The sequence below is a fragment of the Abramis brama genome (assembly GCF_963993115.1).
Source record: "Abramis brama genome assembly, chromosome: 23".
In the NCBI taxonomy this organism is placed as follows: domain Eukaryota; kingdom Metazoa; phylum Chordata; class Actinopteri; order Cypriniformes; family Leuciscidae; genus Abramis; species Abramis brama.
Genome location: NC_139985.1, coordinates 15,072,587 through 15,086,082, shown reverse-complemented (window position 1 = coordinate 15,086,082; position 13,496 = coordinate 15,072,587). Strand labels below are relative to the sequence as shown.

At 39.7% G+C, this 13,496-nt stretch overlaps 1 protein-coding gene across 17 annotated transcripts in view; it reads left to right on the top strand.

Annotated features, from left to right (window-relative positions):
- The window catches only part of magi1b (membrane associated guanylate kinase, WW and PDZ domain containing 1b), a 132,830-nt gene that overhangs the window by 98,425 nt on the left and 20,909 nt on the right, over window positions 1–13,496 (top strand). For 13 of the 17 annotated variants that reach the window (XM_084101117.1, XM_084101114.1, XM_084101104.1 and 10 more), the window contains 4 exons: window positions 748–933; window positions 1,016–1,651; window positions 10,332–10,363; window positions 12,172–12,415. In XM_084101117.1, coding sequence (XP_083957243.1) covers window positions 748–933; window positions 1,016–1,651; window positions 10,332–10,363; window positions 12,172–12,415 — 1,098 coding nt within the window. The remainder of the gene's footprint in view (window positions 1–747; window positions 934–1,015; window positions 1,652–10,331; window positions 10,364–12,171; window positions 12,416–13,496) is intronic. The other 4 variants (XM_084101119.1, XM_084101118.1, XM_084101116.1 and 1 more) reach the window with 1 other exon arrangement.

Here is a 13,496-nt window from a genome sequence, read left to right as displayed (position 1 = left end):
TGTCTCTCCTCAGGGTATCTCTGCAGCTTTCTCTGATCCTTCTGACATGACAGACCATCACGAACAGATCACACATCATCTCTCGTCTAGCCGATCACACCATTCTTCTCTGCTCACTCCTCTATTCTCTCCTCTCATTCTCTCTTGTATCTTGTACTAACGTCACTTTTGCTCTGATCTAGGACTGATAACCAGCTGATCCATCTACTAACATTCATTTGACCATTTACCCGAATAACTATAATAATGCACAACATGATTATTTAACAAAAATATCCTGAGAAGTACACAGTGTTAATTTCTTTTCTGACAGAGCAATGCTAAAATGTAAAACAAGGAAGGTTTGTCAACACAAACTTGGATGTTGGCTTGACAGATTAAAATTTTAAAAGGTGGTTTAGACCCTGTGTAGTTAAGGCCTATAAAGCGTTAAGATGGATATACAGTTAGTTAGTTGACTGACAAAGAACGATGGATGGATGGATGGATGGATGGATGGATGGATAGACAGACAGACAATCCGAGTTTTTACAACAACAGTATCTTGCTTTTTTTTAGCCTACTTAATTACTCCTCTATGGTTGGTAAGTTAACTTTGTAGTGCAGCTTCTTCTTGAAACTTAAAATGTTCTTGAGATTTGCTGTTTTAATACACAGAGGTATAATCATCTCATGCTGAGGGGCCAACAGATTTACCTTCACCTTTTCCCATAGCTCACAAATTGTGCAATGCTTTTCTTATTGCAGGAGGGAAGCCATTTTTCACAAGGAACCCTGCAGAACTGAAGGGAACATTCATTAACACCAAGCTGAAGAAGAGCAGACGTGGCTTCGGCTTCACCGTAGTAGGAGGAGATGAACCGGATGAGTTCCTGCAGATTAAGAGTCTGGTGCTTGATGGACCAGCTGCCCTGGACGGAAAGATGGAAACAGGTAAATCTGAAACTGTGGTCTCGTAACACATCTTTGTGCTATAATCTTTGTTCTTGGGCCAACACGTGTTTTGCTTTTTCAGGTGACGTTATCGTGAGTGTGAACGACACCTGCGTGTTGGGTTACACACACGCCCAGGTTGTGAAGATCTTCCAGTCCATCCCTATCGGCTCTATGGTCGACCTTGAACTCTGCCGTGGCTACCCATTACCCTTTGACCCTGATGACCCCAACACTAGCCTGGTGACTTCTGTGGCCATTCTGGACAAGGAACCCATCATTGTCAATGGAAAAGAAAGCTATGACTCGCCCTCCAGCCACGGGAGCGAAACTACAGGTGGCGGTGGTAGTTTGAACGGCTCCAGCGACCCACCTCGCCCCCATAGCCCTTCAGCGGAGGTGGCTTCCAATGGCTCTCACGGTTATTCCAGTGACGTGGTGACATTGGCGTCTTCGATTGCAACCCAGCCCGAGCTTATTACTGTCCATATGGAGAAGGGCGACAAAGGATTTGGCTTCACAATAGCGGACAGCCCTTCTGGGGGAGGCCAGCGAGTGAAGCAGATAGTGGATTACCCACGATGCAGAGGCCTGAGGGAGGGGGACATCATCATGGAGGTGAACAAGAGGAACGTGCAGAACCTGACTCACAATCAGGTGGTCGATTTGCTCAGCAAGTGCCCCAAAGGCAGTGAGGTGACCATGCTGGTGCAAAGAGGTGAGCTCACAAGAAATTTTGTATTGTTTTAATTTAATTTTAATTTAAAAACTAGCTCTATTTGTCAAAGTCAACAGGGTTTATGGCATCATTAAAGGGTTATCCATCAAAAAAATAATCCATACGACTCCAGGGATAATAAAGGCCTTCAGTGAAGCGATGCATTTTTGTACAAAAAATATCCATATTTATAAATTTGTACACTGTAATCACTTGCTTTCGGGGATCAGCCGTATGCGAGTCGAGTTCGGACCGAAGAGTGAACTCTGACCCGAGCTGTATTGATTATGATGGATGAATGCGCTTTTTTGGGCTTCAAAATCTCAGTTACTATTCACTCCCAGAATATTTTTTAAATATATCTCCAATTGTGTTTGGCTGACAGAAGAAACTCATGTACACCCAGGATGGCTTGAGGGTGAGTAAAATATGGGATAATTTTCTTTTTGGGCAAACTAACCCTTTAAGGTTGCACCGATAATACAATTCTGACCAGTACAACTAAATGATCATAATGGCTGATAACCCACAAATAGCTGATATTAAAATGTAATGCTATTTCGTTAAATGGATTAAAAATAAAAATGAAAAAATACCAAAAATTACCAAAATCCAATCTGGTACTGATATACTAGTGTTCAAAAGTTTGGGGTTGAAAAAGGTTTTGTAATGTTTTTGAAAGAAGTCTCTCTCTTATGCTCACCGAGGCTGCATTTATTTGATAAACTAATATTTGATCAATGTAATGTGTCTTTGCTGATTAAAACTATTTGTTTATTTAAAAAATAAAATAAAAATTGTACTACTGACCTCAAACCTTTGAACTGTATAGTGTATATTAAGCAGCATCCCTATCAAGCAAACTGTCTATTCCTTGAGTTGTATCCCATTTTAGATTCTCCCACTCCTAAATGTAAAATAATGAACTGATTGGTTGGTTTACAAGTCAGCCAGATGGTTGTATCCTGTTTAAGTGGGTGCTTTTTGGCCCTTTTTGATTACATATTTCTGCTTTTATAAATCTAGTACACTTTCTTTCTCACTTTTTCTTACTGTGGTATTTTTTTTTGTGTGTGTGTGTGTGTTCCAAGCCTGGGAATGTGAAAAGGGTCTTGCAATGTGGACCTGACTTTATGGAGATTGTCAAAAGTCTTACTACTTGAGTGTAAAGCAAGGGAAGAGTGAGAGAATAGGCTGTTCAGTCAGTGTTCCTGAATGAGAGCTTGTGCACTTGAGATGAAGAGAGAATGACAGGAATGTGTCCAGACAGAGACAGTCTCGGGTGAGAGGTCTGTGTCGATCATGAATATGAAGTCTGTGACATCTGCTTTTCCCTCGAGGGCCACCAAAATCAGCTGTCTGTTAACCCTCATCTGACACTTCCACTCAGCTTTTTTTCTCTATCTTGAATTTTGGAAGAGGAAGTTGAGATAGAAATGTCAAGGTTACCTGCTTTTGGTGGAAAACCGCTGTCTCTACAGTCCAGAGACAGCAAAAGTGAATGAAAGAAACAAAGAGAGACAGACTAAGAGGAATAGAGAGACTTGCGAGTGTGCATGTGTGAAATGAGAGAAAGCATTGAATACCAGCATCTGACTGTTAAAGAAAGAAGTTCCTCCTCATAGAAAGTTACAGTTTGAGAGAGTTTTGCACACAAATCCCTTTCAGAACCTCAGAGCTTCAAATTCTGGTTTTGCCCGTTTACAGGGCATTCAGTCAGAGCCTAGCACTCGGATTATTAATTTGATGAATTGAAAGCGCTTTTATCTGTCTTTTGTAAATGCTTTTAACAGGGCCATGAAATTGCTGCATGCCAATTGCAAGGCCAGAGCCTGTTGTATTAAAAACGTCCCCATTTGTCATTTGGGACAGTTACCAGCAGGTAAACAAAAGAGTATGCACTGCTTATTTTTTTATGACTCATCAATAGAACTGCCGCCTAGCTATTTTCAGTAAAGCAAAAAAAAGTTGTCCGCTAGGATTTGATGGCCTACTGAACTGACGTCACATAACTTGTAGTGTAATTTATGCGCAAAATAATATGGCAGGACAGAAATGGCCTGCTTTATATCTGGCTTATATGTGGCTTAGGCCTACATGCTCTATTGCAATGCATTTTTAAAGCACAACCAGAGATCAATAGTAAGTATTTTATTCTGCTATAGTTCAGATTTTTACTTGCCCTGCTAACATTTATATTTACAAAAAAAACTGCATGTTTAATTCTAAGGGCCAAAGAAAGGGCGGGAAATGAACATTTAATGCTAAACTTTGACTGTTTTTTGGTGCAAAATACCTTGACTAACATTATATGGTGCAATGGTGGTAAGGGTAAAAAGATAAAAAAAACATTTAAAACCGCTTTAATTATCATTGGAGTAATCCAAGTTCAGTGGTTCATGCTGGTGCACACCAAAGACATTCTCTAATGCCTGTGAAATGTGTCTGGAATGTTTTAAGTATTCTCTGTGCTCACACCTCACCTTTAATTGCTGGCCTTGATGTCAGGCAACAAATCCCACCACACACAAATAAGCAGACACACACACACACACACACACACACACACACCATTCCTTTTCATCAGCACTCACCCATCACTGGCCTACTAATTAGAGTAGAGTCCGAGGAAAGATCTAATGGGTAGAATTAAACATGATATACGTTTCTTCATTCCTTTAAAACATATATACGCACATCTTAAAATTGCAGAATGTTTGGCCTATTAAAACACATTTCTTATTGCAGGAGATGCACTGCTGGCTCTGCTGGTTTTCTGGAAAATTGATTTGTATGTGTGTATATATATATGTGTGTATATACATCACAACTTGATTTTTTGTGGTAAATTATAAAAAAATAAAAAAATAAAAAAATAAATATATATATATATATATATATATAAAAATTATAAAAAAAAAATGATTTATAATTTACCACAAAAAGTCAAGTTGAGACTCTTACAATGGAAGTGGACCGGGAATGACGTTAATTTTTTTATTTAAAAGGAGAAATAAAACTTGTGTATTTAAGTGGTAAAGCTTTTTAAATTTTCACTATTAATATTGCGAATTGTAGCATTTATGGATTGCCCCCATTCATTTCCATTGAATGTGCTTCATTGTAACCCAGATTTTTTCTTTTTTGAAGAACTAATGGAAATGTATTTTTCTAGTACTCAAGTGACATCAATTAAGCTTAACTTGTGCTGAATTCAGAAAGTATTCCTTTAAGAACCAAACGTAATGAAATTATCTGATGCTCGAGAGAGAGAATAAAACCTGTGGTTGTCATCGTAGACTTTTTTTTCCTCCCATGAGGCTTGACCGATATCTGTTTTTTCTCTAGATGCTTCTCAGCTGTTCAGGTCTAAATGTCACGTTCGCAAACACTCAGTATAAAGGAGATTCATGCATCTGTAATGCCCGGAGTAATCAAGTCAACACAATGTGCGTTTGCAAGCTGAATAGATCATGGCTTTGAGTTAGTTGTCCAAAGGTCCATTCTGTCTCCCTGAAGTGTGTGTGTGTGTGTGTGTTTATGTATTTACGTCAGTGTGGAATTACTAGCGCTGCGACATATAGAAGGCCATTTCTAGCCTCATTGCAATTCTTCCTGATGGTATTTATTAGAATCTGAAGCTTTGAGAAAGAAAGTGAGGGATGCTTCAGCTATGGATTGCGTGATGAAATGAAAAGGTGCGTTCTACTATCTGATCCGCTCCCTTTATGAGACATCAATCATGACAGCACACATCTTGATTTCCCCTGCAGTAATGAAATCCGCTTCTACACAGGCATCAACTAGTCTGGTCTCATTAGCTGCTATAATCTAAGCATCCAAATAAGTGTGCTAAGGCTTAATTACACACCAAGATAAGAAAATACCAAAATATGTTGTGTTTTGGATGCTGATTCCCAACTGTCATCTTAACTAGCTTAACCAGTAGGACATTATTGGTCAGCTTCTTAAGAAAGCTCATGCATGCACCCTAAGATAACTATAACGATAACTTTATTACGCTGTAAAAAAAAAGGCATAAAAACAATTTTTACTCAGAAATTGCCAGTACATTTCACAATTACAACGAAACGGCAAGTAACACATTTATTTAAACGTAATTTTGAAGTATAAAGACTGAAATGGTATTTTCTTGTAAAATGTTCTGCAATAATTTTTGTTTTATTTTCAACTTCAAAAAATCATTTATTACAGTGTCCACACCACTGACGATAACGTTCTGTTTAATATATGCGCATGCTGTGTTTACGGTGCATGTCGTTTTAAATGCTTGAGCTCTTTAAAATCAGTGGCTTTCAAAGTTTTTATCGTTCATCATCTGGAAAAGATCATTCTGAAAGTGATTCCAACAATATATTTTCTCAGTCGTTATTGTTATAGTTGTGGTGTGGACTGCCCTATTCTTACAGAATTATAACGATTATTAAAACTTTACAGTTATTGTTGCCGTTATATTTATCGTTCTTGATGTGAACGGCCCTTAAATCAGCAGGGAAATTAATCGAAGCTTGTCTTTTCAGCATGGAACAGCATTGCAGTCTCGTTTCTCTTTTCTGGCTGGACAAATACATAGAGAGAAAGATAAACAACCATGATTGGTGGTGTGCACCAAAGTAACTTGATTTAATGTTTTAAAGGAAGGATTCCAGCTAGTTTTTTTTTTGCACTTTTTGCATTATTTTTTGCTGATTTGTCCAACAGCAAAAATGAATGGTGTTGCAGACAAATACTCGGGATAGCAACAGTCCAAAAGAAGTGGTTGTCTGGCTCTAAATCAAACCAAGAGATTTTTTGTGAAAAATATGTTTAGATAATGGTTGTGGGGAGCGTTTTCTCCCTGACTGCTCACCCTTTGGTTTGCTAAAAGGGGGAAGCATAGAACCCACCAATCACATGATTTCACACCTTGTTTCCATGACGATGCTCTGCTGCACTTTGCGGTGGGGTTTCCTGTTAAAATGATGAAGCGGAGGGGTCTGTCTTGCACACAACATGCAGGCGCATCACATTCTGGAACAAATGCCAGCAGGCAGTGAGGACAGACAGACAGAGACAGGTGTTTTCAAGTCCACTCTGCATCTTATTCTTTCATTATGTGTTACCCTTGAATGATTTTTGATTGACATGTTTGTGTGGACCTTCTGAATCCACACACGCAATGGAGGGGAAGTTGTACAATAGCCATCAGAGCCGTGTGTGTGCGTGTGCATCGGTGTATGCACAGGGCTATTTTAACATCACTCCATGGCCTGTCACCTCCAATTGAAGGCCATGTCATGTTAAGACTATTCCAGTGTACACACAACAACCGTACACACATAAGCTGTGTTCTCTAGTGAGCAGCCTACATAGGCAGCTGTAATAGTCCATTTTGTAACTCACAAGGAATGTCATGAGAACAATTTGAAACGCTCTATATTGGCAGCAGCTACACACAAATAACGCTTCACATTGGAGGCTGAACTAACAATTGATCAGAATTTATTTCTTTTCAGTAACGAGTGCATTATAGTTATTGTAAGTTAACCAAAATTTATCTTGGTCCATGAATTTCTTTCCGCTGTTGAACACAAAATATATTTTGAAGAATGTTGGTAATCAAACGGTTGTGGGACACCATTGACTTCCATAGTACTTTTCTTAATATGGAAGTCAATGGGGACCAGAAACTGTTTAGTTACCCATATTCTCCAAAATATCTTCTTTTGTGTTCAACATGGGGAAGAAATTCATACAGGTTTGGAACAACTCTAGGGTGATAAAATTATGACAGAATTTTCATTTCTGGGTGAATTATCCCTTCTCCGTAAATGTGATGCAGCAATTTTGCAGCAGGCAGCTTAATTAAATTGCCTACCTTTTTTAACAGACTTCACTGTTTGTGATGCCCTAGAATGCTGCCAAATAGGGATCTGACAAGTTTTTGGAACTGCACAATAGTCTTGCATGAAAATGGTTTTGTGTCTGCTGTCACACTCTCCGCACTAGACTCATGCTGCGGCCGCTCCTGGGAGACTGCCTCTCATTCCTCTGTGTGTCAGACTACATCATTGACAGATGGTCCTGACCGTCAGAATCTGTTCCTATCATCCTGGCAGAGGAAAATGGTTCCAGTACAAACCCTTCGCTCTCTTCATGCCCTTATGCACATGCATGTGCGCATGCAGTGCACCATAATCTTCTCCTGCTAAACCTTCTTATTAGTCTCCTCTGTGCCTGACGTGATTCCCACTGACCTGTCACCTCTAGTCCTGCTGATTAACTCCTGCATGTTCAACATACAGTAGTTATGACAGTAGTCACATGCCACTTGGGTTTTATTAACTGGCTTAGTCTCTCACACCATCAATATTGTTCATTTGAGTTTGATTTTGGACATGAGCTGAATTACTTAACCCAGTTTTCTTGACGACTTTGTGCAGAACTGAAATATAGCTAATCTCAGTCAGTTGTCGTTTCTTTGATGTTCTGCTCAAACCTCTAAATAAATGATGAATTGGTGGAGATGTTGAGCTGATATGGTATCAGTCCTGCACAAAGGAAGGAGGAGCGAAATGGCAAGGGTCTTGAAACTACCTCAAAGTGCTTGACTATAGGATTTGAAACAGGTTCAAGAGTTAAGCAGCAATCACAATAAGAGTCATCCACTTTTAATGCATTGGTCACTTTGTTTGCTTTTCATTCAGCAAGCAGCACTGGTTTATGGGATTCAGATAAAGCCATTATGTGCCCAGTAAAGTGAAATGGATTGATTGATTACAAGGTATTAGGCAGCATCTCTCCTCTATAAGCAACGGCCGCCAGACACTCAACTGGGTTATAAAATAAGAAAATAACACAGATCTACTCTTAATCTCATAAAATAGCATAGATTCATTCGTTTTTTTTTTTTTTTTTTTTTTATGCATTCTTGTTGCTGTGCCACTGTGGAATAGTTTGTCGGAGCAGGGAGAATATTATAGAAATTACACTTGAGGTCATAAGAATTATCAACGTTTAGCCAAATCAATATTACCATTACCATTGTCAGAAGTTTCAGAAAAATTGCTCTACCAAACAAACCATTGTGTGAGATTTAAAGTGAATACATACAGAGAAAAATGAAGAGAGTGTGTTAGCAAAGAGGGAGTGTAGCAATGCTGCGGAAACTTTTAACAATTAATGGAGTGTAGTGGAGACTGGCATAGAGAAGAGAGGGAGGTGGAAGACTGCAGAGGACGTTTGTGTTTGTTTTGGGGATAATGAGTCAGGTTGGGGGCAAGGCTTTATGGGGCAGGTCAATTTGCAATGGAAAGGATGATTGAATACCTGAAGTTGTATCAGAATAAAGAGTAGAAGCGTTTTGTTGAAAGAGAGAACTATGTGTTCAGGACAGGCTGGACGCTTAAATGGCGCGAGTGCGCATGTGTGTTACCGTGGGCGCGCTCACACACAGACGACTTGCTATCAAGGGAATGGCTTCATAGTAAGCAGCCTTATTTCAAGGCCAGACTGGAATCAGAGGACCGATCAGGATCCCAGGTGCGAAATCACAACTTATGATCACACTAATGAATCTTACCGACATTAGTTTTTCATCTTTTTCCTGTTTTTTTTTTTCATGCAATAAATGACGTTCACATCTATTTATGTATGAATGCATAATTTATGCATGGCCTGTCATACCCAGCCTTTCTGATGGAGGCGTGGGAGGGGGCGATGGCACATCAGCGCATGTAGAAGTGGGAGGGAATCAGTGTTCGGAGGAGGGAGTACGATGGTAAAGCGAACACGAGAACGGTCGTATCGGGGAGAGAGAAGCAGAGAGAAGCAGCAAACACATGAAGACGGAGCGAGGGTGATGCACATCGAAACAAGGAGGGGGAGGGCAAAAAAGAAGGAAGGAGAGAGAGAGGGAGAGAAAAAAGAGAAGCTCAAAAGACAGGAGATTCAAGGACTGGCTCTAGATGCAGGATCCTTCGGCAACAACATCGCGAGGGGCAGGGACGCTGGAAGATGGTTTCAGTAAGAGGGGAACTGACCGTTGCCTATAATTTAATGTTCAGTATCTTGGACTCCTTCTCCATGGGTAATAGCTTAGAACCTGTCTGGGCATAAGCCCCTCTCTGTTTCTCTTCCTGTGTCTCATTCGTTCTCTCTATCTTTCGCTCTCCTCTTTTTCTGTCTTCATCTCTCGCGGAGTGTCTGGTAGGTTTAAAGGGATTTTTCTCCCTGGAATGAAATGTCTGGAATCATGTCATTCCAAATCTTTCGTAGACCATAAAAGGAAATATTTTGCAGAATGCCCGGACAATGGAAGTGACTTTCATGATATGGAAAATGGCAGCTGGGACATTCTGTTAGATATCTTCTTTTGTGTTTTACATAAGAAAGAGCAAACTGTTCCTTTAAGTTCATGGGGTCTGCTTAGCATTTAATCAGGGTAATGGGGGTCGGTCCTCTGATGCGGATAGTCTGTCGCTGCCCTCTTTATGGTTTGTGCTGTCGGAGTAAAGGAACGAGAGAAGAAACGGAAAGAGAGACGGGGCTGCCGCCGCACCACGCGCCCTGATTGGAGTCATCCATCTGTCTTGGGATTACTTTCAGATTTGTGCCTGTGGGGAAGGTGAAATCTTTTTGTGCGTACAATTAATATTTCTGTCTCTTTCGCTTTCTGTAGGGGTGGCACCTGCGAAGAAGAGCCCCAAACTGGTGAGTACAGATGTTTAATTCTCAGTCTGTTCTCTCCTCTTCACCACCTTTTTTATTATTAATCTTCTCCCCATTGTTTCTGATTGCTTTTGTTCATTGTCTGTGGCATTGGATTCAAAAGTGGTTTTACAATGTCACTGCTCAGGCAGAGAGAATCTGATATGCACTTCAATGCAAACACTCTGTCAGTGGATGGTGAAACCATGTGGTCGGGGTTGGGAGGATGGTTTTCACCCCTGGGAGGAGGGCTGATTTTATTGGTCACATGGGCATCCTGTAATAGCCCTCTAATGATTTACAGAAAACAGCGAAACCAGCAGGTCCATCCTTGGAGCTTCAGGGGCAGAATAGCAAAAAATTTGCTTATTTTTAATAATATCATCTTTTGTGTTCACCAGCCTGTTGATGGTCTGAGGGTTTGAGCTCGAGTTTGTGGACAGTAGAAACAATAATCAGTGTTCTTCTGTTAAAATGGCAGCCTTGTTTTGTTTTTTTCCAAGTCCATGCTTGTATGAGTCCTCAGTGCCAGACAAGCGTCTCTCAAATCTCAAATCTCAAATGGCCTCTGTTTTATTTGGATGGATTTTTTAGCTACTTATTGAATTGTGGTTTGAATGTATTATTATTATTTTTTTATTGCTGAATTTCTGGATGTCTGCTGTACAGATTCATAGGTTGTGCTGGGATGCAAAAGGATGTAGAGCTGTATGCGTGGGTTTAAAAAAGAACTTCAGATGACTTAGTGGAGGAGAGAACATTAAAAAACCCAACCCTTCTGGAAGCATGTCATTGTTAAATAATGATTTATTACTTGGAATAAACATTTAAAAATATATATATTTATATAATAATTAGTATATACAATGGGGTGAAAATGCTTCTATTTTGCATTTTATCATTTAATTGTTTGCTTTGCAAATTATTAAAGTGCAAATTGTACAAATTAAACTGTCAGCATGACAGTTTGGGTGACAACTATCACAGCACTCAAGCTGTAAGTTTGTGTAAAACACGATAATCATGTTATCCAGCTTAATTTGACCATGATTCAAAGAGCATCTTTGAACATCTGACCATCTGTACGAAGGAGTCACATGATCAGACACTGTCATTTGCTTATTCGATTAGTGACCTAGTAACAGTGCTGAATTATATTTCTTATTCATTTTAATGTTGTATTGTTGACAGTTTTCTAAGTTCTAAAATATGGTTGATTTGCATATGCATAGTTTTAGTGTCTGAGACTTTTAGACCCCACTTTTTAATATGTGTATTGTAGTCATTTCAGTGTTAATTTTCATTTTGAAGCCTATTTATTATATTAATATTATTGAAAAGAATTGTATGCGCTCAAAAAAGAAGAGCCAGTGAGTTCTCAGGTGCATAGAACAAAAGATGTTATGTAAATCAAGTAGCTGAAGTTGCCTGCACACTGAAAAAATGCAATCAGACCAAGAAAGGTCTATACAAAATGTATAAAAGTAAAAAGCTTAAAATGTGATAACTGAAGCAAAAATACTGAGTTGAGTTGCTTGGAGGGTATTTGTTGAGAGGGTGAGGTTGAATGATAGTTGAATGCGTTGATTTAATTCTTGGCTTGAATGAATCCTGACAGAATGGTTATAGAGAGTTTTGCGTCATTCTGTCCTTCAACTCATTCATGCACATTTCTTTCTTTGTTTCTTTTTTTTTTTTACTTGCCTTCTCCCCATTTATTCAATTCTCGCACTCCATCGTAAAGACGATGTTGTGGTGCTTTTGTTTTTCTTCTCTATTCATGTTTCCTCAAATTTTTTCCCCTCACACAGCAACAGTTGGAGCGCAAGGACAGTCAGGGCAGCTCCCAGCACAGCGTGTCCAGTCAGCGCAGCATCCACACTGACTCTCCCCTCCACGCCTCCCAGGCCCTGCTCAACGAGTCGGCCGCCCCACCTCCACCCTCCCAGCCCCTGCCAAGCCTGCCCCAGGACCCTCCAGTAGACGGAACTCTCCAGAAGAAACCAGATCCCTTTAAAATCTGGGCCCAATCCAGGAGCATGTATGAAAGTAGGCGTAAGTAATATGGGATTCTGGTGACGGGTGCATTGGCAGCGGATCATTGGGTTTATGTTTGGTTGGTATTGGGATATCAGGTTTGGTTAGTTGGTTGGGGACAGGCTGTATTTCTTGTTTGATTGTTCTGCTCTGCCATTAAGCTAAATATTAACATCAAAATTTTGGGGATTGAAAATGTTTGCTGGTGAAAAAATGATCTAACCTTGGTGTAGACAAAAATAATGCATGGTTGGTTTGGTCTAAAATTAAGGCAGTTGTCTTTATATATCAATGTGATTTTAACAGTTGATGCTAATTTTAACAGTCAATCTATACACCAACAAAATTCATATTTTCAACCAAACATTATATTCATGGTTTCTCAATATTAAGTGTATTAAATAGTGACGTTAGGTAATTTGTGCATTTCAAATGTGGCGAGACTGCTAAAAATTCCATTTACATCAAACATCCTTTTGAACACGGTTGTAGTCTTTCAGGATCCAAATAGCTGTCCAAGCCTAATGTAAACCATTAGCCGTCAGTTCGAATCCCCTGTGTTTGTTGTGATCAGAGAGCTGTGTTCGGATGAACCTGTCATCTGTATTTCCAAAGCTATTCATTAGCCTTTCCCATTCCTTCTTTCCTTCACTTTGCTTTTGCCTACTCACTCACCGCCAGTGAGAAGCCAACATGAACACTGAGGCACTTCTGACCAATTACACTTCTCTCTGCCATCAGTGCGTTCACACGCTTCAGCGCGCTCTAGAACACATCTTTTGACAAATGTGCATATAATTGGTAGTGGTGGAAGACAGTGAATCCAATACTACTTTCATGTGTGCCAGAGAGCAGAGGGGCTAATTAACAAGAATATCTTTCAGTGGATGTTAAGAGGCTGTGGAATGGAGCACTCCAATGTTTGGGTTGGAAAAATTGTGAAACTTGGAGTGTCTTCATTGTCTCTGTTTTTGTTAGGGTTTCTCATTAGTAAGTCCCTTAAAGGAGAAGTTCACTTTCAAAAAAACTTTTGCTGATAATTTACTCACCCCCATGTCATCCAAGATGTCCATGTCTTTCTTTCTTCAGTCGCAAAGAA